This window comes from Hyalella azteca, unplaced genomic scaffold, assembly GCF_000764305.2.
Source record: "Hyalella azteca isolate HAZT.00-mixed unplaced genomic scaffold, Hazt_2.0.2 contig1600, whole genome shotgun sequence".
Lineage (NCBI taxonomy): Eukaryota > Metazoa > Arthropoda > Malacostraca > Amphipoda > Hyalellidae > Hyalella > Hyalella azteca.
The window spans coordinates 298749-326397 of NW_025931904.1; the positions used below are offsets into that span (position 1 = coordinate 298749).

General features: G+C 35.5%; 3 protein-coding genes across 4 annotated transcripts; all 3 read left to right on the forward strand.

Moving 5' to 3' along the window:
• The first annotated feature begins 3942 nt into the window (after positions 1-3942).
• Positions 3943-8530, forward strand: LOC108666141. 2 transcript variants are annotated; one of them, XM_018152958.2, is made up of 3 exons: positions 3943-4550; positions 5114-5226; positions 8022-8530. In XM_018152958.2, the coding sequence occupies exons 1-3, from the start codon at positions 3945-3947 to the stop codon at positions 8200-8202; spliced, it is 900 nt and encodes a 299-aa protein (XP_018008447.1). In that variant the 5' UTR covers positions 3943-3944; the 3' UTR covers positions 8203-8530. The 2 variants fall into 2 exon arrangements, with proteins under 2 accessions (XP_018008447.1, XP_018008448.2); XM_018152959.2 differs by lacking the exon at positions 8022-8530 and adding an exon at positions 6609-6659 and having other exon boundaries at positions 3946-4550.
• Positions 8531-12695: 4165 nt separating this feature from the next.
• On the forward strand, positions 12696-17157 carry LOC108666136 (metal tolerance protein 1). Its single transcript, XM_047883211.1, has 5 exons — positions 12696-12955; positions 13574-13704; positions 13809-14019; positions 15274-15386; positions 15791-17157. Exons 2-5 carry the CDS (start codon positions 13574-13576, stop codon positions 15951-15953), a joined length of 618 nt encoding a protein of 205 aa, XP_047739167.1. The 5' UTR covers positions 12696-12955; the 3' UTR covers positions 15954-17157.
• A 4087-nt stretch (positions 17158-21244) lies between these two features.
• Positions 21245-27621, forward strand: LOC125178727. The gene is made up of 3 exons (XM_047883186.1): positions 21245-21596; positions 22699-22846; positions 23208-27621. Exons 1-3 carry the CDS (start codon positions 21245-21247, stop codon positions 27619-27621), a joined length of 4914 nt encoding a protein of 1637 aa, XP_047739142.1.
• The last annotated feature ends 28 nt before the right edge of the window (positions 27622-27649 follow it).

The following is a 27649-nucleotide window of genomic DNA, read 5'->3' on the forward strand; positions in this document are numbered from 1 at the left end:
TGAAAAAAATACGAAATCATTTCATTGGAACCAAGTTCCCAACTACGGGATAACGATCTAATTAAGACATAATAACATTCACATCAAAAACTTTTCAGCGTATTAATTAGGAGATTCAGCGATTTCCCTTGAGAGACAATTAATAAATTTGAAATTATTCTGTTATGAGTGGCATTATGATAAAGCGTAAATTACGATATTAGTATTGTATTGCTTGTTCATTCTCGTGTTCACTGATTGCTCACATTAAAAGCGTAAATAAAATATTAGATGTAAAGCCTAGAAACAATTTCGATGAATTTTACTGCGCAGAAGTGTGGATAAAAGAAATTCCAGTTAATTGGGGGCTATGTTACAAATCGAGTGCAGTATTTGTAATTGATAAGAATCTGTTATATATTTTTTGCGTAGTTCGGCGTAAGTTAATGTGTTTGAAGACTGTTAATCCAAAAGTGAATTGTTTTCGCGATGACGGTATTTAGGATAAAAAGATTCAGATTAGTAGGATAAAATTATATTCCAAAATGTAAGGATAAGTTACGCCCCCGGAAACACTGGGAAAACCTACTGGTAAAAATCAAGGTAAAAATTAAATGCTTGTTTTTATTATTGATATTACATTAAAAATTATCAATAATGAATAAATGAATGATAAATTAAAAATTATTACGAATTATCATGATCATTATAAAAAAATTATCATGAATGAACTTCAAAGGATCTTCATCGAATTCAAGTAGCTAATTTGTTTGCCTATGCTTAAAACCAAGTTATTAAATTTGATCAAATATCGATTTAACCAAACCAAAAAATCTTCCTTTAGCTCACTTACGTCTTCTATCGTAACATTATTGTAAGTGTGCTCAAGAAAATACCGTAAATTGTGAACACATCACAGATAACTGTACAATTATTCTTGTAAATGATTTGACTGCTCTCAACTTCAAGCATTAAATAAATTGATCTAAATCCGTTAATAAGCACGTAGATTCTAGTCCAGATAATCACGTTATCTCCTGGTAATCACGTTATCTTTGTCACCGCAGAGACGTTCGCGACATGCAACGTGAAGATCATTAGGTGCTTGCTAATTGGTCGTACTGTGTCTGATAATTTCACACGCTTAAGTTTCACACGCTGTGTACGGAACGTATTTAAATTCTTGAAGTTCTCTTCACCAGTTTAACCTAGATCCAATATTATGCTGCTCTAATCTGGTTTAATTAATAATGGAGCTAACGGAATTGAAATTCATTCACATCTTAAGTGACTGAATTCACATTCAACTGAAATTCATTTACATTATAAATGACTGGATGTATATTTTTTATATATACCATTAATTGCATGACCCATTTCTCATCCATGGAAATGAAAATTATATGCTTAATTTTTTTGTATTGGAAATTTCTTGCACGTCATACGTGCGGTGTTTGAAGAATTTCAGACCAGAAAGAACGATTTGAGCAGATTTTATCAATTCTTAATCGATATAGTATGCATTTAAAATCTACTAAAAACTTGAAGTGATGTATTTTTATGAACAAAATTTTCGAAATGGTGCGTATAATCTGGCGTAATCGGACGAAGAAAAGGCTATAGGCTTTAATGGCACTACGGTAATTAGTATTAATCGTAAGAGGACACGATATCCTGCTAAAAATTCATTGAATGGTTAACATTTCATGTGGAAATGTTAATATTCACAACACTTTTATAAATACATAAGTTTCCATTACCATCTTGTTTCTGTTATCAATAAACGAAAATTTTAACACTGTAAAATAGAACTTCTGAAAAACTCTGATGTATCGATCTGAAGAGAGGTCTGGATTGATAACACGGGCCTCCTAGCTGATTAACTATTTTAAATAACAATAAATATGAGTAATAATTTGAATCATAATCGGTAGTGTAAATTAATAATTTTTCAACAATTCATTCATAAATTCAGAATTTAGATCAGATTATAAATACAAAATCTGGAATGTATATAATTTTGGTGCATCAAACTTTGGTATAGTCTCTTGATACTTTTTAAAATAATTAGCAATATCTAATTTAAATTCCTTGTTCTTTAGCAGGTTTAACTTTAACTTGCTGAGGAGATTGCATGTCACAAGTTGCAGGTCAATCCGCTCCATAAACCAGGTAAACAGGTTAATCAGGCATTTACAACTAAACAACTCACCCCAATGTATTAATTTGACCCGGAGGTTTTGCGGCCAGAATATTTTAACTTTGCGAATTGTAACGGCATTGCTCGGCCATTTAACTCAGACATGCAAAAAATTCACGCTGTCAATTCAGTTGGAAAATACACCTGACAGGGCAGTTAGGTTGTTTAAACAACCAGTTATGGGCTCATCAACCTATCGTAGTAGCGCGGTAGCATATAATGGATGTGAGTCACGACATGTTGGATACTAGACTTTCTACGTAATCGTGGGATAAATAGCAGATGAAAAAAATTCTTAACGCTACCTCGCTCATCAAATAAAAATACTAAGATTAAAATAATAATTGTTCGATATTTCTATTTTACTTGAACACTTTTTTCGACATTATTCCAAAAAATATGATAAAAATATACATTTAAATACCGTTTGTCAACTCTTTTTCTGCCGCATATAATTATTAAAGTATTCACTGTAAGTATGTGAAAGTTGTAGGGGTCAGCACTATAATGGCCACTTGTATACGAGCGCCTCGAGTCTATACAAGATACATACTCGTAGAACATGGCATGAGGTTCTAGACAGCGGATTATATCCGACAGACACGTGTATTTCCTCGCATGCACATTTAACGGTTATCATTTTAAGCTCCCTGTAATTCTTCAGGCATTACAATCACGCAGGACAAGAATTTAGTTGAATCCTCCTACATAAAATGAAGCCCACGCGGCACCTTGCCTCATTTGTGGCTTAGCAGTCGAGGTGTGAGCAAGTGTTCTCTGCATTCACGGCCTCAATTCAGTTCAGTGTTATTTATTTTATAATCAAGTTTATGCGCATGATGTGCTTGTTTTTCCTCTGTCACTTTCAGTTGTTTTTAAATCTATCGAAAAATGTTACCTTCATACCATATATTTAGTATTTTTTGACCTATAATAATGTTTTTGAATTTGTAATTTATATTGGACTTATTTGATGGAGAATAGAGCTGTACTTATGTATCCCTGATATTCAGCTTAAAATGTTTGATGTTTTATATTTGACCGCACGTAACATTATCTTAGTAATGTTTAGCCTTATAATGACCTTGTGCTATACGCACATCTAAGTGAACCAAGAGCGATGCAAGAATCCGAGACTTGACCAAAGAATCGAAACAATTGGAGTGACGAAACGCTTTTCTCTACGTGATACGAGGCGATGGTTCAACGTACTAGTGCAGCGAGCTTGACAAAAATAAACGCAAAAAAATTAATCAAATTTAGAGTAATAATTTACATGTATTTACTGATTTTTTCATACTTGTATTAAAGAATAATTTATTTGCAATAGAATATTTATTCTTTTGAGTTTTATAAATTTTTTCAGCTATTTTTTCTTTTTGGTTATCAAAATTTTATTTTTCGAGTAAAATTTTTCATTGAAAACACAATGATTTTCGTTGATTAAACTTTGCTGATCAAATATTCGACGATTAAGGCAATCAGAATAAATTCTATCTTCGATATTGAGGATATAAAACCTAATATATGCTATGGTCCTGAAATTACCTTCTTTTAAACTAATAATCAGCAGAAAATTATATTATAATGAACCAATTTAGGTTTTATACACACCTTATTTTGATAGCCTATAATGAATCTATATTCGCACTTTAAGTCAACAGACACAATACGAAATAAAATTTAATACTTGTAATGACGATAAATTTAATTATTTCTTTTGGTATTGAGAATTTAGATTCTTTTACAATTTTCGGCGACCCATATGATACGCTTGATAACTTATGTAAATAATTTATACTTCCAGGATATTTGCCACCTTCATGGCAACATGATTGAACACATTGCAATCCCTGTATACATAAGCGGTGGACTTGCCGCCGTTGCTGCGATTGCAGGGGCCTTGGGTTTAGGTCTAGTGGCGATATCTTCAAACCGCAGGAATATTTTCTACCGCGAGCCAAACTCCAACTATCACAGAGGAGGAGGTAAACCCAAGAAGCCTGTTGCATATCGCAGTGGACGAGGCGAAGGTGGAAAATACGCTAAAAAAGCAAAAGAAGCCGGTGGAGATGATGGATACTTACTAAGAGGTGTCAAGAACTGGTTCGGAAACAATGATCCTCAAAAGGAAGTAAATGCGGAACCTGACTACAATGATTCTTACAATGATGTGGAATACGATAACTACTATGCGAACACTGATCAGCAAACTGTAACGGAAGCTCCAGTCCAGTTTGTTTACTACATGACGAAGGATGGCACGCGTCGCAAGAAACGTTCCATTCAAAATGACAAGGAATCCCAAGAGGAAATGGAAGCAGCGGAAAAATGGAGGCAGGCTAAGATCAAGGAAGAGCGGATGATGGAGGTAAAAATAATGTAAATAGCACTAACTTAAATAAATGCTTTACGAAGTAAAAGAGGCATGGAGTCATTTGAAGCGTTTTCAGCCGGCGGTTAACCGAAAAGCAAGAAAATTTACTGCCATCATTAATAATGCTGTATCTACAATTTGTTTTATTAACAATAATCGTTGTTCGCAGAGTGTACTGAGGTAATTCATATATAATAGAGATATGTCGATGATTAATTCACTTAACAATAATCACTATTCACAGGGAGTACTCAGTTCTTTCTTAATTAGTACCTAATGATTTCTCTAATAATATGTTCCAGTTAAAATGATCTTATTCGCAGGTTGTGCCCAGTGTTGATGTATCTTGTTTGGGTCTAGATGTATCTTGTTTGGGTGACTAGATCTAGACTAGACAGTCATAGACATAGTCTAGACATAGACATAGTCTAGACAGTCATACTAGACTAGACTAGTTTGGGTCTAGATGTATCTTGTTTGGGTGACTAGATCTGCGATAATTCTTAATTAGTAATGATATCTCTAAATTGTTCCAGTTAAAATGATCTTTTTCGCAGGTTGTTCGAGCGCAAGACTCGTCTGGGTGCGGACTGAAGCTCGTGTGCGAGCTGGCGTCGCTCAACAACGAGCAACTCACCTACGATCACCTCGCAATGCTTGATCTAGTCGGGTGAGATGAATTATTTTCAATACAATTTTTAGTTTCATGAGAAGCGTTTGTTTAGCTTACAAATTACGATATCTCGTATCATTCTTGATCTTGAAGCGTTTCTATTTTCAATACAATATCCAGTTTCATGATAAGCGTTTGTTTAGTTCAGAAATTAAAATATCTCCCGCCACGCTTGATCTCATAAGATGAGATAATGACTTCCTCCAATGATACTCGTGCTTTTGGCTTTATTAGAAGCTTTGTTTTTATTCACAAATAGTTTCATCTAGCTAGATCAAGAGGGTACAGATATAAAACTTATGTCAAATAAAATTTCAATTTTACACATTTTCTACTGCATTAAGTTAATAGCAATTTGTGACCATTTTGCCAGTCGTGATATCCCAAGTTAAGTCCCACTTTATTGATTTCAAGTCAAAATTATATTTTTGTTACAGCTTTTTCTTGAAGATCTACTTCCTTGTCACACTGTATTGGGTTTATGGTTTTTCAGTTTTCTTAAAAATTGAACAATGTAACTTCAATTTATTGTCGATTACTATACTTTCCGGCTCAGGTTTTTCTATGAACTTCCTACTTTTGGTCACTTGTCACATCTCTTTCCAAATGTTCGATTCAACTAACTTATAGGACTTTTATAGGATTGATAGGACCATTTAATTGCCTAACGGTTACAGTATTTTTATCGGGAATCTATATATTACAATCAGAAAATGGGGTTCTACGTAGACCAAATTCAAGATGTTTAAAGCATAATGTTTAACCCGATGAATTCAAATTCATATTGCATAATAAAATTGTCTCTGCTCTCATTCACATGATATAGCAAATTAATGTCCCTTAGTTGAATTTTACGACCTGAGTTTGCCACATACAATTAATTCTTGCATTTTTTGTCCTTCTGTGTCTGTTGCTCAAAATTATATGCATCTTGTTTATCAAATTTTCCGAAGAAAAACAAATCTTTTTTCAATGGAAATGGTGCAATTATCGTTTTCAATATTAACATATTTTACAGTTTAAAGTTTCATCATATCCCGGACGATCTGCTGCCAATTACGAAGACCTGACAATATGACAACCGCTAGTATCTAATTTTTTATGTACGTTTTGATTACAAAACAACATATCAATCAATTGAAAAAGATTTGTTTATGCTCAATTATTTCTTTCCCAATAATATTCAAGGTTAGGAAGAGTTTTCATACGTTTGCATAAGTTTTAGCACGTTTTCATATAGTTTTCATAGTTGGACTAACATGTTACCCTCCATTCAATTTAGGTAATCAATGTATTTCCGAATTTTCAATACGGAAACATAATGTCAACATGTAAAAAAAGGACAAAATTCTTTATTAATTATTACTATTCACTTCCAGGCCCGAGTCTTCCTCTGAAGACGAAGATTTTTACTAGGAAATTTTATATATATATCATTCGTATTCAAAAAGATACGAAAAAGGATCTTCGCTTGTTCTGTCATATCTACGACTACTGTGATACTTCGTTCCTGAAAATACATATGAATAAAGTTTTACAACACTTCCGTGTTTCCTCGATTTCTTTTTCCTTTTTCATAGAGAACTGAGTGTTTTTTTTCGCTCAATCTGCATGTCATACGAGATCTGTTCAACCTTCTTTTTTCTGTCTATTTTTACCATTGAAATACTCTGGTCAACGAGTGTGAGGTTCATCCCAAGTATTTCGTTCATGCGAAAAAAATGACATAAAAATCACGAAGAATTCAATCAGATAATTGAATGAAAATATTTTTTGTCAAGTAAAAATATTTTCTGTTCAAATATGAAAGGCTCATCGTTAGTTTTTCAGTAGATTTTCCATGTATGAAAAGTCAATTATTTATTTCAATGAAGTTGATTATTTATCACAATTAGACAGTTTTCAAATAATATTACGAAGTTTAGTTTGTTATTTAGTTTTATACAACGATATGACAATTAGGACTTTATGCAATAAACTACAATATTTAGAAAATGGTGAAACGCTTTTAATGTTGGTAATTAAAAAAAGTGGCAATTAAAAAGTCCACATGTTAGGAGATTAACATAAATTATGTAAAGTGAAATTCGGAATGTTTTTAAGGAAATAACAAAGGATTAAGCCACATACCAGAGCATGCATATAATGAGATCAACCTTTATCAGCCCTTAACAGGTAAGTTATACTGGAACTCATCCCAGAAATTTGATAAAAAAAATTCCTATCAACTACCTTCTTATATGCACGAGAAATTTTTCCCGTTTTTTTATGATGCATGTGGATTGAAGTTCATTGTTTTTTCTAATGTTAAAGGTATAACTGATATATATAATTTTGTCACGACAGTTTCCTATTAAAGATAATACAGTGTGACTAATTATTTATTATTGTGCTTAAGACTGAGTTGTTTTAGTTCCTAACTTGTCATTGGATTCTTCTATTAAATTTGCAATTATTTATATTGACATTTAAATCGAATTATCATTTCTTTTCTACATGGAGACATATATGTGTGATCTAATTCAGCTAAATAATCAATTATATCTTCTTACTTAAACGATGACTCAAATCAGCTCATAAAATATTAAACACTAAATTTCATAATTAATTACCGAAACATCATTGAAGTAAACATATGGAGCTGATCTCTGAAATGTTTTCGACAACGAAATAGTGAATTCATATAACGTTTACCTTGCGTTTACCTTCACCTTTATAGCAAAATAGTGAATTTAAATAGCGTTATTAAATAATCAGTGGAGCAAGATAATAACATCGAATTTGATTTTTAGACCGGCCATCATGCCCGGGCGTGGAAATCCAAATAGTTACGCAGTGGACACCCGAATTTCCGCCAAGACGGAATACCAAATCGCTCGAGGTGTGGGCGCCATGGGTCTGTCCTGCAGCCGCTACTACCCAGCGTGCCCCGTGGAGAACGTCTTGCAGGTCGTGGATCAAATTTTGCCCTGAGCGAAATATGTCCGTGGATCAAATTTTGCCTGAGCGAAATATGTCCGTGGATCAAATTTTGCCTTGAGCGAAATATGTCCGTGGATCAAATTTTGCCCTGAGCGAAGTATGTCCGTGGATCAAATTTGCCCTGAGCGAAAAATGTCCGTGGATCAAATTTTGCCCTGAGCGAAATATGTCCGTGGGGCAAATTTTGCCCTGAGCGAAATATGTCCGTGGATCAAATTTTGCCCTGAGCGAAATATGTCCGTGGATCAAATTTTGCCCTGAGCGAAATATGTCCGTGGATCAAATTTTGCCCTCAGCGAAATATGTCCGTGGATCAAATGCTGCCCTGAGCGAAATATGTCCGTGGATCAAATTTTGCCCTGAGCGAAATATGTCCGTGGATCAAATTTTGCCCTCAGCGAAATATGTCCGTGGATCAAATGCTGCCCTGAGCGAATAATTTCCATGGATCAAATTATGCCCAGAGCGAATATCATGTCCCGGGATCAAATTAGACCCTGAGCGAAAGAAGTCCTGGGATCAAATTAAGCCCTGAGCGAATACTATGCTTGGACCAAATAATGCCCCCAGCGAATTTTATGTGCGGATCAAATTAGTCCCTGCGCGGATAATGTCCGTGTACCAAATTTTACTCCGAGAAAAATGCCGTGGAAATTATATTTTCAGCCTCGGGTCTAATCGAGACGAATTTTTTAGCTGTAGTACTTCTATTACTTTAAGTGTTGAATGTTTTCTATGTAACAGACTAGTTCACTCACAAAAAATTTCGATCGCACAAAAATTAATTCAATCGACATTTATTGTGCTATTATTGGATATTTTCATGTCAAAAGGTAAAAAATTAGCGTAAAAACTTATTTAGAAACAGAATCGTAACAACCTCAAACTATAAATTTGTCTCTGCCTTCGATTCAATTATACATCGAAATCTTTCAATTTGAGGAAATTTCGCAGTTCAATCTTCCCTAAACTAGCATTGAGGAACCATACCAGCTTGCAGAGTAAATCAGGAAAAAATTATCTGCATAATTTTTACGATCTTATTTTTCACAATTAAATTGTGTTACGCGCTTAATATGTTACTCCTTTCTAAATCTGCAAGATTGTTATGTTCACGAAAAGGGATCTATTAAGGAAATGAAAAACTTATTATATTTTCCTCATAAATATTTCAAGGCTAAATTTAGAAACATATATTTTGTTATTTTTTCACTGCAACTTGCCGGAACCAAGTTCATTCTATTCACGCCGCTCTTTGCCTCCTGTACCTAAATTGTGAACTTGATTAGCACTCGCATCACATTTCCCTGTATTTTGATCAGTACAATAACTTATCAAATTTAGGATGCAAAGATACCTAATGGTTCGAGTTTTGTCTGACGAATTGGGCAACTTGTTAAACTATGCTTTGATACAAAATATGTTCTACGCACTGAAGAAAATGAATGTACGGTATAATAATTCCAACAAATTTCACATTTTGAAATTAAGTACAAATGAACTTAGATTAGAACCAGGGTATGAATATTTAAATATTTTTAAGGCATTAATTAAATCGTGTTAGTAAATGCTCATCGAAACGAGTGTAACTTGGAAGAGCAACAATCAAGAAGTTTGAATTCTATTTCTATGCATAACCGATTGACAAATGTTTTAAACTTCATTTTGAACCGATTTTTTCTCAAAGTCACTTAACAATATTTTTGTACGCTTTGTACGCAGTATGACATACAAAAATGCAAAGATAACTATTTCATCGCTATATAATAGTTATAATAACATTAATATGTCATTTGTACTATCAAGGTAAACTTACTTTATATATGTCTTCAATTGATGATATATCAAACTAATATAAATTTTAAATTGTTATTAACTTCAACTGCAAGCCATGTTGTTGGACAGATTGCATCATTCGATTCCACTGATATATTTTATCAAACTTCTTGCACTGCTTCAATTTTATAAACACTTACAAATGCTTTAATTCTATGTTATTCAGCACATTTCTCACAGAAAATCTTTACGTTTAGTGCAATTTGTTTCATTTCCATTGTTGACCGTTCCTCATTTTTACGCGATCCGCGCAATGAATATTGAAAACTTATTCATACATTTATTCATTTCGTTTTTATATTTATTTCACTTATTTATTTTCGTTCAAACGAAACTTAATGATTTCTCAGTCAAAGACAAAACTTCAATAAATTTTTTGTTAAATGTTTGGATGAGACAGATATGACATCCTAATAGAATAAAGTTTCAATATACTATATTTTTTGTTGTAGTTTTATATTTGATTTTTAATTTATTGCCCAACTAAAATTGATTAATTTAACTGAATAAAATAATATCCGCTCAAGTTTCGATATACTGGAGCCTGAGCTAAAATGGGGCCATTTGCAATAATGATCGATATTTTTATTTTTTTCTTAATTACATACAGCAATAGACGTCCATACAAAATTCTTGAAATTTTAAAAATTAAAAATGTCTTATTAACAGCTGATTATAATTAAGCTTAAAACCGGTAATAACGACAAATTTGCGAAAGTTTTTAATCCGAATTTACAATGCTCGAAGAACGTAAAAATGTAGAATCTCGATCAAGTCAGACGATTTCCTGGCTCGTGCTCGAATGCATGACATAACTTGCTAAGTCCTACCACTCACAATTAAAAAGCCTGATATAAAATAATCTTACTTGCAAAAACTATTTGAGATATCTACTGTTTCAAGCTTTTTCTCAAATCTATAACATCAAAAAGCAATTAAATAATGAATCTTACTTCTACACTAAGTGATTCGAGCGATTAGTTTTATAATTAGGTTTATTGCAAAAGATCATTGAATTTTTAATCCTGGTTAGTAATAATCATATAAACATTTTCACAACCCTACGTCATCGTAACGAAATTTTAAATTTGCCTTAAGAAAAAGCGTGTGGACAGTGAAATCAGCAAACCAATTTATTTATACGTAGACAGATCACGAATATGATAGTTTTATTAATTTAACCTTTCATAGTAAATTTTAGTTCTACAGCGCAAGTGTTATAGATGGAGTGCATGTTTGCTTCTATATAGTAATGAATGGATAACGAACGCAAATGCTGCGTGATTGAAAGAAAATTAGTCAAAAATAATTGAACGGAAAGACCTAACCTCAGAATTATATTTGTTCAGTGCGAAGCTTTATTATTTGTTGTTCCGCTGGAGTTCGGTAAGAAGAATATTAATTTTTTTCACAGATTCGGAATTCAAGCCTCTAGATTTTCGCCTATTTATTATCTTCGATTACCTATCAGCAATGAATTAAATGAAATTGACCATAGGAATAAAATTTTTACCACTAATTGCTTAGATTTGTTCATCCTATTTAAATCTTTGCGAATTCGTTGTACAAGAAGACATTGATTAATTATGGAAGTTTGAATGTCACGGAAACTAATTTCCATCTCATAACGTTTCACTATCATAGGTGCGAGCACGTTTTCTATAGGTAGAATAAATTGGACCGTCACAGAAATTCGTGTCTCGTACTACAAACAGGGCGGGCCGGGTAAAACTGCAATTAAGATGGAGACCAACTATAGCAATCTCTTCTTCTGGTCAGTATTATAAAATATATATGACTTTCCAATCACTGTCACGTCTGCATGAACTCTTCAACCGCAAGCGAGCAAAAAAAACTTTAAATCATACGCTCAGAAGCATTTTTCTTTTTTTGCCACAGCACTTTCTCGTCTCAAGATTCTGAAATTTTTTGAAAAATATGAGACGAAAGTGACAATGTTATGAATTTGGACGAAGTTGCAGAAAAAAAATGAAAATCACTGTGATAATTCTTGGATTCAACCAAAATGTTCGAAATATCTGACAATATTACATATGATACGAATACTTTTTAAGTGATAGGACTGTTTTTGCATGCAAACTTGCGACACAATCCATCAGCATGAACAAATTCCTACCGAATAAAAAATAATTTCAATGTCCTTCCTCGTGTATTCATCTTTAAACTAAAATTTCATAAATGCCTCAATGTACCCTTCTCTTATTGACTAATGTAAAATACCTACTATGAACATACAATTCAACATGTGATGCCTATTCTACTATACGATTTCCTGCCTTAATGGTAGAAGGTATCTTGCATTTGCTTCCGCCGTTCTACTTTCCCCGGTTACAAAAATGAGTCACGCGCCGCACGCGCAATGAAGTCCCTAATTCGGTCAAAAGTTTTTGCTTCGCATCAGTCATCGAGAGTCTTGATAGACACTGGAGTTTCCGTGACCGTCGAGAGCGATCCTCATGTATGATTGAAGCAGTGATCGAATGACCAACCCACGTACGTTTCTCAAAATGCGTTTTGCCGGAGACGTGAGCTTGCTTCCTGCAGGTGCGTCGTTGGATTGGATAGCATCCTGCACTGCGCTTATAAGACGCCGCTACGAACCGGTGCTGCCAGTCTGCTAAATTTTGCTCAGCGTTCGAGATCGGTAACTCACAGGCTTCTTCGAAGTCTGCCTCGAATAGTTTGATTCGTTGAAGTGCAGGGATCGAATTTAAAGGATTATCAATATTAAATACGACTTATTATTTTTTTGCAACATATGGAAGGATTTTGACGTCTTATCATTTGCTCTAAGCCGCTGTGAATTCTCCTCACACGTGTTTTCTTCATTTAACTGGCAGCAAGAAAGTTTACATTATTTTATACCTCAAAGAATAATAAGTGCAAGGTGGGTGAGGATGGTATGATTTTTCAAATTCAAATAGAACATAAATTAAAATTTAAGGTGTGAATAATACTTCAGCACGAAAATTCTTTGATATTTATACTTTTAGATGCTAAATGTTAAAACAATTTGTAAGGAAAAGAACGTAAAAATTCCATTACGCGTCCGATAAAATGATAATGAATTTTAAAAAGGTGTTCGTTTGCATTGAAATTGAAACCTAATTCGGGACTGAAGATTTGATTTCGTATATTTAATGTGATAAAAATTTTGACAAAATTCCCGAAAAACGATGGCCGCATAGAAGTGAATTTAAACCATGAACAAAATACACCTATATTAAATTTGATTTGATGATAATTTATGAATATCATTCTATTAGTAATTTGATTCAAATGTAATGTATTCTATTCTAAAAGTGTAATTGTTCCAGTAATTTTTTAAAAATACAATGATATAATTTCAGTAATAATTTTAATTTGATGATAATGTAACACTATAATTTTATATATGATATTTCAATAACATAATGATAATTTTAGTTATGATATTTCAATAACACAATTATAATTTTAATTATGATATTTCAATAACACAATGATAACTGTAATTATATTACAGATGACGACCACCACGAACGCCCTGCTCATCTTGGGAGGGATCGTAGGGCCAAGCATAGCGGCCGCCGCCCTCGCCGGCGCTGTGGCCCTCGGCATCGGCGCTCTGGCACTCAGAAGAAAACGCAGGAAAAGGTGTCCAAAATCCGAAAGATTCTCAATGTATTTCTTTAATAATCAAATATTTCATAACCTAATATCAATTTAGGTTATGAGCGAGTAATTCGGATTTTTAACAGCCACGGCCACGGATACGGGCATGGTCATGGTCACGGCCACGGTAAAGGCCACGGCCACGGCAAAGGTCACGGTGGTGGCTACGGTCACCACGGGCACGGTCACGATGACGGCTACGACCGTCTGAGTACGGCTGGCGAGGAGACAAGCCCCAGGCGCAGGAAGCGTGAGGTCGTAGGGGACGAAGTCGAGCGCGGCGAGATGCTGATGCAGGTAACCGTGTGGTCTCAGAGCAATTAGTGTGACTTTGTCCAAACATTTGAAGGCAGGCTAAACTTCAAATAAATTCGCCATTAACCCTATAAAATTCTTTATGTAACATATATTCAATTAAAACGTTTTCACTAAAGACATAGAGAATTTATGTAGAATTTTCATTGCTTTTATATATTTGGTGAACTTGCGATGCAAGCAAATTAATGATATGAGTATTTTTTCCAAATAGCGATGTACTATTTGCTCTTGTGTTGATCATCATGACCCAGTTCGACCCGGTAAAAGTGCTTATTCGTCTAACGCACATAAACACATTATTTAAAGTAAATTTGCAATGTGCGATATTTAAGTCTGTGTTAAACTTGGATCTCAACTACAGCAACGTCATCTCGCATCACTGACGTAATTATGCATAATGTTAGTATTTGTTAACATCATTTTAACCCTTATAACAGCGGTCGAATGGATATTGTAAAAAAAAGACGCGGGTGGATATTGCAACCGAGCTGAGGTGGATATTCTAATAGGACTAATGTTTATATTATTACAGAACCCAGGATGACATTTGAAAAATCGGGTGGATATTCTAAAAGAAATTGGTTGGATATTTCAATGGACCTTAGTCATAATATAACAGAACTCGGACGGATATTATAACATAACTCTGGTGAATTTTTCAAATAAACCCGTAGATATCACGGCAGAACTCGAGTGAATATTTTGATATGAATCAGGTAGATAATATAAAACGCAGATGGGTATTTCAAATGTACTCTGGTGGATATTATGGAAGAACTCGGTTAGATTGATAAAACTCAGTGCCACTCGGCAGCATACATTCAACTTCATAAATTCTGAAAAACTCGGCAGCATAAATTCAAGTAAAAGACAGCAAACAATGTCAATGCCATAATTGAAATGTACTCAAATAAACTACACCCAATAACACCGTATTTATTTCATTTAATAATAGGAAATCATTGCATTCAATTCTAAATATCCTTTTTCAATTTTATGACTGATAAATTACAATTTCGCTGCGATAATTAGTTTACTCGATGGCATGCATCACAAATGTACCGAAAATATTTAAGCAAATCTCCAAATTCCCATTTTTCTTATGGTTATGCCAGTTTTTGTTGAACTGATATTTAAGAATAGAAAAAAATATATTTTCAGCTCAACATAGTGGGTTAGTAACGGATATGGATGACTATTTCTTTTATTAAATAGTTTTAACTGAAATTTCAGGTGATCCGTCAGCAAGATACGACCGGTTGCGGCCTCAAGCTGGTATGTCAGCTCGCTGCTGAGAATGAAGACTTCTTGGCAGAGGAAGAGCTTGCCATACTCAGTTTAGTTCAGTAAGTAGGGGCCAATAATTGTACAGTAGCTGCTGAGAATAAGGACTTCTTGGCAGAGGAAGAGCTTGCCTTACTCAGTTTAGTTCAGTAAGTAGTGGCCAATAATTATACAGTGGCTGCTGAGAACGAGAGTGTTTTGTTGCGGTTGCGTAACTTTAAAATAATTTTTTAATATACAATTAAGAAAATCCAAATTGATCAAATGAGTAGATGAATTCGAGCTGATGTAAAATACCAACTAACAACCATTCATTAGGTTCTTGCCGTATCAAAGATGATATTTTCAATAATTTTGACGACCAAGTTGCTTTCGGGAAACTGAACCGAACACCCACGTATAAATAGTACAAACAATACGTAGTTTTATCAGTGACAATCATATCTAGCAATTCTATTCATTGCAGGTTGGTACCGCAGGGAGAGAGCAGGTTACACACGTCGGGAGCCCGGGACTACCACTTGGCCCTTGCCACCGGCCAGGCCGGCGGTAACTGCACACAAGCGTATCCCAGCTGCCCTATAGACGGCATGCGTATCATGGACGGCGTCATGGCGTTCTTGCCGTGAAACTCTGCTTTTATTAATGCACCGTTTACCCATAATGGACAGTGTCATGCGTATTATGTACGGAGTCACGGCGTTCTTGCCGTGAAACCATACTTTTATTAATGCCCCGATATCCCATAATGGACAGTGGACGGTGAATAATGGACGGTGTCATGGCGTTCTTGCCGTGAAACCCTGCCTTTATTAATGCCCGTTATCCCATAATGGACAGTGTCATGCGTATAATGGACGGTGTCATGACGTTCTTGCCGTGGAACCCTGCTGTTATTATTTAATGGACGATGCTGGACGATTAATAAATTAATGGACGATGCAATAATGAACGATACTATGTGTACAATTGGCCAGCGTCATGCGCATAACGGACGGTGTCAGCGTTTCTTGCCGTGAAGCCCCATCCCTTTATTAATTCTCACTTGGCCAAAAAGTGTGTAATGGGTGTGAATAAAAGAACAAGTCAGGAACTAACTGACGTGAGCTCTTGAAATGCATATATTTAATATTCAAACAAAAAACCGCTTTAGACGCTTTAACAAAATGCGCTTCTGGCGCTTTTGGCGCTTTTGCAGCGACCACGGACAAACAGGCAGACCGCTAGAAGAATAGGAACTGTTTCCTTGGTTTTAAAATGAATTGTTTCCTATAAATAAAAATGAAACAGTTCCTTAAAAATGGAAATCAACCGTTTCATTAAACAGACAGACCTAAATTGTATCGAATCTTAAATGAAAAGTCGGTAATCGGATTCAATTTGGGCTATTTTTAAAACAATGAACGAATTTTCTAGATTTGCGCCCGCAAACAGGTAGTGGAGATAAACAGCTTCATGTTGAGTGGCGCTAGATTTTCATAACTCAAACCATTCCTGCGCTACTGATCGTAGGTTCAGTAAACAAATGTCGTTTAATATTTTCAAAGACTTTAATTTACTGAGACGTTCTTTAGGAGCAATACATCAATCAAAATCGTTTTACTATCTTCTTTCCATTTGTCAATTACTTATTTTTTTCCGAATCCATAGCAGTGATGGGAGTTCATTAATTCGATAATTACGTTCCTCGGTTTTCAATAGTCAAAAACGATCTTATCTTAACATTTTAATTTTTGGTGATCAAGTAGAATGCTTGAAAAATACAAGGTTATTTATGATAACGCTTGTGCCACAGTTATTATTAAACTCCTATTCTATTATATTGGCATGCCATCCGAACTGTCTAAAATAATAAATTTAATCTCAATAATTCAAAAGTTATTTAGTTTTTATAATCTTGGATTATTAAAAATTGGTAAAATTAAAAAAAAAACTATCTCGCTGAATTGAAAGAAATTGTTTGATGTTCCAACCTGAATTCTTTTTTAAGCCAGAATTAAGCTAAATGAAGCGCTGTTGGAGCTTTAATTTCCGCTTGAACACAAACGAACATATGAATTTTAGGGCATGAATATTAATTTCACGGACTGAAATGACCTTTTGGGCGAGTGCCAAAGGCAAAAATGTTTACAGCAGAAAAACTTTCTGCTAATTTTAAACTCTTACTTCATTGTACCAGTCGATGATGGCGATTACAACGTTCGCATGAATGCCGACGAAACGTCTTTAAAAATTAAACTTGAAGTTTTTTTTTTTGAAATTTTATTTATTAAGCTAGAATTTACGACAATGTCTGGAACTAAACTAAGCTCAAAAATCGATAATTTCAATAAATGCAATACGTATGCCATTGGTTTTACTCGCGAAAAAAACGGACAAATAATTTTAAACTCGTGAAGAAAAATAAATTAAAATTTTCCAATTTTCCAGGATTCGGAACCTTGTATAACATAGCGAACGATCCGAGTCTCAATACGACCCAATTAGGTAAGACCATACAGTCATTTCCTGGAACCCATACAAAAAAAATGTAGTGTGTGTACTGTAAAAACACACTAAGTTAAAGAGAGAAATAGATTTACAAAATTGAATGAAAAGGAATCCTTAATTTTCTAAGAAACATGTGTAATTTCTAATCAGGATGTAATCAGCTCGTATCGCTCTTCGATAATGTATAAAATAGTATGTTACAAGCGCTATATGGTGGTTACGTCACTGAAGCATTAAGGTCTCGTGGAAAACCAGCAATCTTTTCCTGTGGTTTTTCTTGTCACAGAGTTTACATCGCTGCCTAACGCACGTCCATAGCGCCATTGTTTCATGAACAGTCGACCTCTTGCTCGTGATTGTTTCGTGGGCTGCACGAATGAGGGTTGCACGAACGAGGGTTGTACGAGCAACGAAAGCTGCTCGAAGGAGGGCTACACGAACAAACGAAGGCTGCACGAACAAACGAAGGCTGCATGAACGAGGGTTGCACGAGCGAGAAAGAGCTGCACGAATTAGGATTGCATGTTGCATGTATAAACGAGGGCTGCATTGACGTAGATTACACGAACAAGGGCAGCACGTACGAGGGTTGCACGAACGAGGCGTTGCACGATGAAGGGTTGCACTACCGAGCGTTGCACGAATGATTGCTACACGAACGAATGAAGACTGCACGAACGAGGGCAGTGTAGTTGCAAACTCCGATACGAGAGACTGGAGACCTAACGGCTTCGATTGTCTCATTCAGCAATTGGTTCTTGTACTGAAGCGTTGGTGTTAGCTCGATCGTGATCATCAAACACGTGAATTAGGATTCAATGATCTATACGAACACTGATCGATTTTGGAGGCGTAGCAAATTTTTTAATTATTATGCAATTTTATAATGGACTATTATTTTTACAGTAAACCAGCACGTGGGTTTTAGAACTTTTTGTGTGTGGTTGTGATATGTACAAACTTGATAATGATCAGAAAATGGATGATATTTTTTGAAATGAAATAATGAATTATTAAGAATGAAATAATGAAATTTACATCTTCCGTTGAAGTGCATCAAGAAGTGAATTTTATTTCAATGTGTGATAAGATGAAATTGCTCTCTACCAATACCATGCAGTGAAATTCAATTGTAGCGACTCAATCTAAAATATTCACTTCTTCTTTGTTTGTTTTACTTTTCTTATAATCAGAAATATTTTTTACCAAAAAATAATTATTTGTGCTATTCATGCAGCAGATAAATTTGTAAATCCTTTTTATGATTCTGCAAAATAGCAAATTTTATACACTTCTCAAAGTCTTAACCAAGATCTCGGGTTCAGGCTGATTCTCGAAAAAAAATTCAGCTTCTAGAGCATCATAATCGCATGTTAATTGTTCCATACGTGCTAATTACCTTTAAAATTTTAGGATAGCATAATTTTTCAACTATTAACTACGTAGATCTTATGTTAATTACTTCACATGACGATGATGTAACTTAACAGCGATTCAATAGTAAAATAACAAGTAGCATTACATTCCTAAAAACTCTCCATACCAATATTAGCAGTTATATTACTATAATAATTATATTAGTTCACGCATCAATTTTGCAATAATCACATCTGCATAATTTAGTGCTATCATATATATGTAACCCCCTTTATTCACAGATAGCGAAAAATTAATAGTGGAACAGGAAATAAAACATACTAAAAAACTGTCTCACTTAAATTAGTTGATTCGAAATCAATCCACTCATTCCAAATCGAAACTAAATATTTAATTCGGAGTCATGTTAAGAAAATGTTTTTTACCGACGCTGATTTTGATTCAGTTAATTTGGTCAATTGAACCTCAATGATGTGCAACATCTTTATCTGATCTTTGGTTAAGATTATTCGTATACAAGGATTTACCAGGAAGGAATACAATTAGTGAAAGTACGGACGAAAATAGCTGCAATTAAATAAATAACCTGGAACAGAAATATTATTGTGTAACATTTAATGAAAAAATGAATAACATGACAGTAAACGAAAATAAACTGCCAATACAAAATATATTGTATTTATTTTAAACCATAGTACACTAAACAATATGCAATTATTTCAATTCCTATACAATTTCTCTTCGGACCCAACACGGTCAAAAAATGGCGAGAGAACAAGCAGAAATTTTTGCACGCTGCAACTCGCGCTGACCGCAAGCCGTTCGCTCGTGGCAACACGATTATTTGATCGCTCCGGTCAATACGATTGTTTGATCGCATCTGTCAACACGATTGTTTGATCGCGTTTCGATCGAATGGCAACACCACTTGACTAGCTGAAAGAGCTCTCGAACGAACCACACGTGACGTAAGCTTTTGTTTGTAACCGCCTTGGGAGGAGGATAGGAGACGATACGATGTAACCTATTGCAAAAAAAAACTAATACGTCGCATCGCTTGCGTCTGTTTGTTGTGGTTAAATCGGTGTCATTAATTGCGTCGTTTGGCTCATGGCTTTACAAATGACTTTTAATACTCTACTGTAAATCTGATCGATGATATTTTGAAATTTTCTCGGATAATTTGACAGTTTTTTTCTCTTTTATTACAAAACAATTAAGTAAATGTAATTACTTACGCCTCTGTGAACGTTACAACGCGCTTGCGGAAGCCCTACCGAGCGACAGTCGAGCTCTTCGGAGATGTGAGAATAGCTTCTGATGAGATGCACTTGACTTGTTCCATACAATTAATGAGTTACAGTTTGAAGAACACTTTGCACAAAACCTTCTTTAAGCATTTAGTACTAAATAGGTTTCAAGCTTTCATTACACGATAATATAAGTATTTTTTTTAATTATATGCGCTTAGTTCTCTTCCTTAAACTAATTTATTCAAATTCACTCTTTGTAATCAAATTTTAAACACATTCCTTTACTTTTCAGATTCCTTACAGTGAAGGAAAGATCTTTTTCATTTACTGAAGAAAAAAAAATTTTTACTCTGTGATCGTTCATTTATCAAAGTTTTATTATCAAGTTCAGAGAGATAGTAATATCTATTAGCTGGTAAATTAGCATGAATATAATACAAAACCTATTTTTTATGATATTTGTCGCATCTTTGCCTTTCACTACCGGCAAAAATGTTACAACAAAAGAACTTGAAAAAAATCTTGGCATCATTAAAAATATTACAACTCAACCTTCTCCTCCGATCCCTCCTGATACTAAAGGATGCAATTTTACCAATGCAACCGAAAAGCCTGTTATTGAAGTAGAAATTATAACAAAGAAGCTTGCCACAGTTCCACTTAGTGCCGCGATTCTGGTCTCGAATGGCGATGAAGTAATCGAGGATGCGACAAAGGTTTCATCTCTAGAATTTTTGTCGTTGGATACAGTAAGTGGTTCAGAAACATCAACAGAAACACTTCCAGTTATCAAGGTTTCGATGACTTCGAGTGTTTCATCGTCCATGGAAAATTTTGATAAAAACCTGAAGAACAAAAATGAGAGCAGCAAAAACGTGAGCAATATAAATATTAGCAGCAAAAATGAGAGCAACAAACAAGTGAGCAATACAAATGAGAGCAACAAAAAAGAGAGCAACAAGAACGAGAGCATAAAAAACGAGAACAAGGAACACGTGAGCAACAAAAATGAGAGCAACAGAAACGAGAACAACGACAACGACCACGTGAGAAGTAAAAACGTAAACAACAAAAAGTTGGAAACAAAAATCCCTTATCGATCGTTTCCTCGGGATCTTCATAAGGAAGCACAAGCTCCATCGAAAGATGAAGGTATGAGCTAGAAATAAATATAACATATCGAAGGTAAATTTACCAGTTCCTGATTATGTACGACAATAAATAATCACAACGAAATATTTTTGATTCGTCTATTAATTAGACAACCTAGGATGATAAAATTAAAAAAATTATTAGACATTGAATCTTTTTCGTTGATTATTCCGTTACAATCATTTTTCAAAGTTAGGAGTTGAATTTCTACTGTAAATGCACAATACATCCTAATATTGAATAAATCATTTATACTCACAATAATTGTTTTTTATAATGTTTCACATTTCTTTTTCTGGCATTTTATGAACCGTGAATTTAAAATATTTGTGTTAGGGTTATAGTGTTCTCTGATCGTGTTCACTCAAGCAGACGGTCCAGTATTTTCATCATGGCGGATGCTGAGAAATAACAATACCTTGTGTACGTGAGGCAAATTTCATGCTACCGAGCGTGCAATAGGTCGAAGGAGGTGGGGCAGTTTGTCTTCACGATAGAAAAAATCATTTGTTCCATTGTTTTTTGTTGCCAGAATTGTTTTGGAAATATTAGAACACCGCTTTAAGAACCGTAGTTTCAGTCAAGCATAGTGAAGCAGAACGCAGTGCGTGCCTACAACAAACAATTGGCTATGAAATCTAAATTGCTCCACATCGTTGCAAAAAACTAATGTAAACTATAACATATAAAATAAATATTAACATTAAAATTTTTAGTTAACTTTACCAAGCGTTATTATATGATTTATTAATCTAATCTAACATGATTAACAATCTAAGTAAGAAGCCTATGTATGTAATTCTCATATGAATAAGTAACAATAACTTTGAATTTTGAAGTTGCCTCAACCTTGGAGAAATATCGGTTTAATCCTCAATCGCATTAGAAATTTATCTAAGTTTTATTAGCATTTTCATTTAAATACTAAATTTTATTACCTTATATATATTCGAATACTAAAATTTATTAGCATATTTATTCAAATACTTAGTTTTATTAGCATATTTATTTAAATACTAAGTTTTATTAGCATAATAAAGTATTTTCCACTTAAATCAACAAAATACCGAAGTAATACATGAAGATTTGACTTTGCGCTCAGGGAACACGATCGTGAAGCGGTCTGGTGCAGCAGGAGTCTGCTCAACGCCGTACGGCAAGATGAGCGTCGGTCAAGCCATCCATTGGATTGGCTGCAGAAAAATGCTCTGCCGATCAGAGCGGGGATTTCCTTATCTACTGGAAAAAACGTAAGTTTTTCTCGGTTTACCAACCATTTCCTCAAGCATAAAGTTTGTTACGCGAAAGCTTTCCACTGAACCTCAACAATTGATTGAATCCATATAAAATTCAAAGCTTTTCTAAAAATCAAATAATAGAAGTTTACTCAAATAATCAATGTTTGTTGTCTAGGTAATTATTTACTGCTAATTTTCACTTGAACTAAATTAAATCTGCAAGAAAATTCCTAGTAAACGTGCAAAATCCAAGAAGTCCCCCGATTCGTCGTTTCTCATTAGCTAAGAAGCATTGCTCTATCAGTCGTTCCAAATTACAAACCGAAAAATATAACGTAAAAGATCGATATTTTTATCCGTTTGAACGTTTCAGATGTCCCCCGATTCCCGCCAACTTGCCCCAAGGATGCACCGTCTTGCACCCATCGCAGATCCTACCTTATCCTGGCTGCTGCCCCAGACCTAGCTGTCCTCCTAAGGCGCCGCGACCATCACCAACTCTAAAACTCATGAGCGCGATTAGGCGACCCAAGCAAACACAAGTAAAAACTAAAGATGATTCAGATCAAGGAGACAAGATTGCATTGGTAAAGATAGAAGAAAAACAGGGAAAAATTACGGTGTTCCAACCAAATGGAGACATTAGTGCTTCTGAAATGGAAAAAGCTAACATTTCAACAAAAAATGAAACTTTGGCTAAAGTCAGTGATTCTATATTCAACGAGGAAATTAACAATAGTACCGGCGCTGACCGACTTACTTTGAACTCGACAAACAACGTTGAACAATCATTGCCGGCGGCAGCCCATGATGCTTTGGCAAATATTCGACCACAAACAGAAACTGAAACAAAAGATCTACTTGACACGATAGGGGGAGGTGATGTATCAAAGAAGACCAATGAAGCCAAGAAAAAAGCAAACACGACAAAAAATACGGAAAATGAAGCCATCAAAACTGAGAGATCCAAAAGAATCAACAAGCTATTAGAAAACACAGTAAACCACAGAAATCTCCTCAGGCAAACCCAAAATCACAAGAAGAATAACAACGGAACAGATAAAATGAACTATCAAGTTAATCCACTGAAGGATTCACTGACCGATCCTCTTACGTTGAATCCCATTATACCTTCCGACGGAAATGAAAATTTTCCTAAAAGTATTCTTAGTAATAGAAGGGGAAAGAACCAATCGGATGAAAAAATTGCCATATTCTCGGAATCTGCTTTTCCGGAAATGGGTGAACACTTTGCTGGAATTAGAGACACGTACGATTCAGGTGATGCACGTGTAGGGAATGGTAGTGAAAGGTTGGTCGCTCATAATGATTCATCTCCAGTAATCAACGCCATTCGTATGAAAAAGATAACACTTGGTGACAATTTTTCCGCAATAGAAGAATCTGAAATTTATGAATTTGTTCAAGAAACGTCTTTCAAGTTTCCAACTGAAAATAAAACTGACAATCTAGTTTCTGAATCACAGACGAATGAAAATAAGGGATATTCAACTATGAATAAAACATCAAGAGCCGCAAATTCAACAACGTCTCAGAATGATGAAGAGCTCGTCTCAGTTACCACTACTACACCTGAGCTCACAACATTGATGCCACAAAACTTGAAAAGTGAAGAAACTGATCAATCTTCTGAGGGTTCGACAGTACAAGTGAATCAATATGAAAAGAAGGCTCATGATAGCCCTACAAAAAAAGTTAGTATAGTTGAGACAAGACCCCAATACCTGAAGTTCTTTTCCATTTTGAAAAAAGCTTCGGACAATGGGACTGTCATTTCTTTGCCAGGTACGAAGTCAAACAGTGCCCAAATTCCATATGGCCTTAATAAACGAGATCGCATCACTCTTGAAATGGTTTCCGAAGCTATTGAAAAAGGCCTGGATGCTCTTTTTATTCCACCCGAGAAGAAAAAAGTAATTGTTCACCCAGATAAATCAACGGCTCAGCCTGAAAACAAAACAAGTGACGTGATTGAATTCATTTATATTGGGCTGAATCCATCGCCTCAACTGAAAAATAACAGTAATGTACGTTTTTTAAATGTCGACGACATGGAACCGTCAGAGACGAAGCAAATTGAACGCACTCGCAGGAATACAAAACTGCATAAGCACCATGAGAACGAAATTGTAAAGGATTTCAGACCTAGAAGTAGGCCAGTATTTTATATGCCACAGCGATACAGAAAAAAACCACTTGATGACAAAGCAAATGCCACAAAAGCTGCCACTGCACATAAGACTCTTAATATATCAGCTGAGTCGTCGTCAATTGTTGAAGCGACCACATCTAATGAACAAACTGACATCGCAAAAGTTCCTCAAATTCTTCAAGAAAGTAACATAATTGACGCTGCTCCAGAAATTTCGACAGTCAAGCCAATTATTTCTGAAAAATCACTCAAGAACGAAAGCATTCCAGCAAACAGAGCCGACGAGAAAAATGAATCCATAGCAAAGAGAAGGTCACGTTCTAGAATGACAATTCCAGGGCTAATGTTGCCTCGCGCTAGAATAAGTAATGGGACTAAACTAAATGAAAAAATTTCTGCGTTCACCAAGACTGCTCAAGCAAAATATCGAAAGAAAGTGCCTAACAACAATGAAGCCGTTACTGAGATGGGCACTACGTCAGAAAAGCCGTCGAAAGCTTCCCCGTCCACTATTGAGAGACGACGTTTACGAGGAAGACGAGTGCAAAATGCATCGGATGAAGAAGCTCCTGCCAAAGAACTATTGGCTGTTAACCAAATGGAATCAAATGACAAAAATGTAAATCATAACGACCGCTTACGAACAATGCGGCAAATGTTGTTGAACAGAAGGAGACCTTTGAGGACCGGAAGCACGCAAAATAACATGGCGGATACTGAAGTAGGTGAAGTTCAGACTAATTCTTCTGCTACATCAACTGGCGACGTTATTACACAACCACCGGAGGTGCTGAAGACTGACATCAAAGCTCCTGAAGCGTCTGCTGACGCAATCGAAACACAAAAAACAACTTTGCCCATTTTAAGCGTAACAATTACATCAAATGATACTTTACGCGAGTTAGGTAAGGATTCCGCTCAAGTAGAATCTAAAGGGCATGAAACGAAGCCAAAAAGTCTCAGTGCAAGACTTCGGTTGCAAAACCGAGTTAGTTCGAGGCAAAGGAAAATATTACCTCTTCCAAATTACGGAAAATCCACCCCACCTACTATTCTGAATGCCTTAAGTCACGAACCTGCCAAAATTGGTTTAGAAACGGATTCAGAACCACTCGAAGAAAGTAAACCTACGATTTCGACGTCCGAATCTGATCAAACATTGAATGCTATTGACAATGAACAGCCATCACTCAAACAATTGGATGCAAGCCTTTTGCAAACTGACCGCAGAAGGCATGGTGCTCAGCGCGAAAGATTGCTGAAACTCATCAGAGCTCGTGCGAGGGCGAGGCAGAATGCCGTGCCAACACCTGAAATAAAATCTTCAAGCCACGCCTCCACAACTCCTGATACGACAGCAATATCTGGAGAAGGATCTCCCGTGTCTTCTGTTCAAACCAACTCGCCAAAAACAATTGAATTAAAGAAAATACCAATAAGAGTTATTAAAGAGCACTCCAGTGTCGTGAAACCCACAAAACCCACACAGTCTTTTCGACAGAGGCTTAATCCAAAACTTGTAGCAGTGGCCCAGCCTATTTCACCACCTACAAACGTGAGAAACTTGTCACCAGTTCGAGTCAACCAAATTCAACAACGCGCACGGGTTGTTACAGAATCTACTCCCGCCGCGGTGGTGACGCATGCAAACATTCCCGTGGTGGATTTTGCTAGACGTACAGTTCAGATTCCTATTAGAAACCATGTTGGTCATCAAGTTAATGCTATTTCTCCGCAAAATGTCCAAAAAACAGTCGTGTCTCCATTACGGTCCACAGCGTTGCCAAGAGAACGCAATCCACCGCCTGCGAATGCAGTCGTTACACAGCCGACCAATGCACCTGTTCCGATCCATCAGACACAACAGCAGTTCCAGCAGCCAACTCATCCCCCCTTGCAGCATATCCACCAGAAAACAGGACTACCACAAGACCATCAGCACATTATCCACCATCCTTTCAATCAGCTGGTTCTACCTCAGCCCATTAACCAATATAACACTCAATATCAGCAGCAAAACCCAACCCCGATTTTTACTCAAAATCAACAAGTGATTCAGAATACACCTGCAAATGTTGCTTATCAACCTCATCTGGTGCAACCTACTCATGCGCCTCTCCATCAAAGTCATGTTATTCAGAATCAAGTACACGAAGCTCCCAAAACAACAACGAAAAAGCCTGTTGATTATGAATCTCTTTTACCGACAGTGGATGATTTTCCGGAAATGAGAGATGATTATGAACTGCCAGGTTTCGACTTCGGAGATGAAGACTTTGAGTATAAAGAACCCCAATTTGTAATTGACTATAAGAAAAAAATCAAAGAAAAACCTAAGGAAAAGAAGCAAAAAAATTACCCTGAGCCAGAGGAGCCACAATTTACAATTCCAAAAGAACCTTCTTTCGCTATCCCTAAAAAATCCAAAGTTAGAAAGCAAAATATTCCAGAAGGAGCAAAAGTTACCGAGAACGAATACTTCGTTGAAGGACCATCTGGTGTGCCAATAAAAGTAACTACCGTGACTTTTCACACGTCTAAATCCACGGTTCGAAACGAGAATGTGAAGAATCGGTCATCACACTTCAAAAGAGATCCTTTTGTTAACAATTAAACAATTATCTTTCAAACTTTAATGCAAG

Excerpts from the sequence above, each read along its gene's own strand:
- LOC108666136 (XM_047883211.1), top strand. The coding sequence starts at position 13,574 with ATGACGACCACCACGAACGCCCTGCTCATCTTGGGAGGGATCGTAGGG. Across the intron at positions 14,020-15,273 it reads GCGGCGAGATGCTGATGCAG|GTGATCCGTCAGCAAGATAC; the intron begins GTAACCGTGTGG and ends CTGAAATTTCAG. Across the intron at positions 15,387-15,790 it reads GCCATACTCAGTTTAGTTCA|GTTGGTACCGCAGGGAGAGA; the intron begins GTAAGTAGGGGC and ends TATTCATTGCAG.
- LOC108666141 (XM_018152958.2), top strand. The coding sequence starts at position 3,945 with ATGATACGCTTGATAACTTATGTAAATAATTTATACTTCCAGGATATT. Across the intron at positions 4,551-5,113 it reads AGGAAGAGCGGATGATGGAG|GTTGTTCGAGCGCAAGACTC; the intron begins GTAAAAATAATG and ends TCTTTTTCGCAG. Across the intron at positions 5,227-8,021 it reads GCAATGCTTGATCTAGTCGG|ACCGGCCATCATGCCCGGGC; the intron begins GTGAGATGAATT and ends TTTGATTTTTAG.
- LOC125178727 (XM_047883186.1), top strand. The coding sequence starts at position 21,245 with ATGACTTCGAGTGTTTCATCGTCCATGGAAAATTTTGATAAAAACCTG. Across the intron at positions 21,597-22,698 it reads AGCTCCATCGAAAGATGAAG|GGAACACGATCGTGAAGCGG; the intron begins GTATGAGCTAGA and ends CTTTGCGCTCAG. Across the intron at positions 22,847-23,207 it reads CCTTATCTACTGGAAAAAAC|ATGTCCCCCGATTCCCGCCA; the intron begins GTAAGTTTTTCT and ends TGAACGTTTCAG.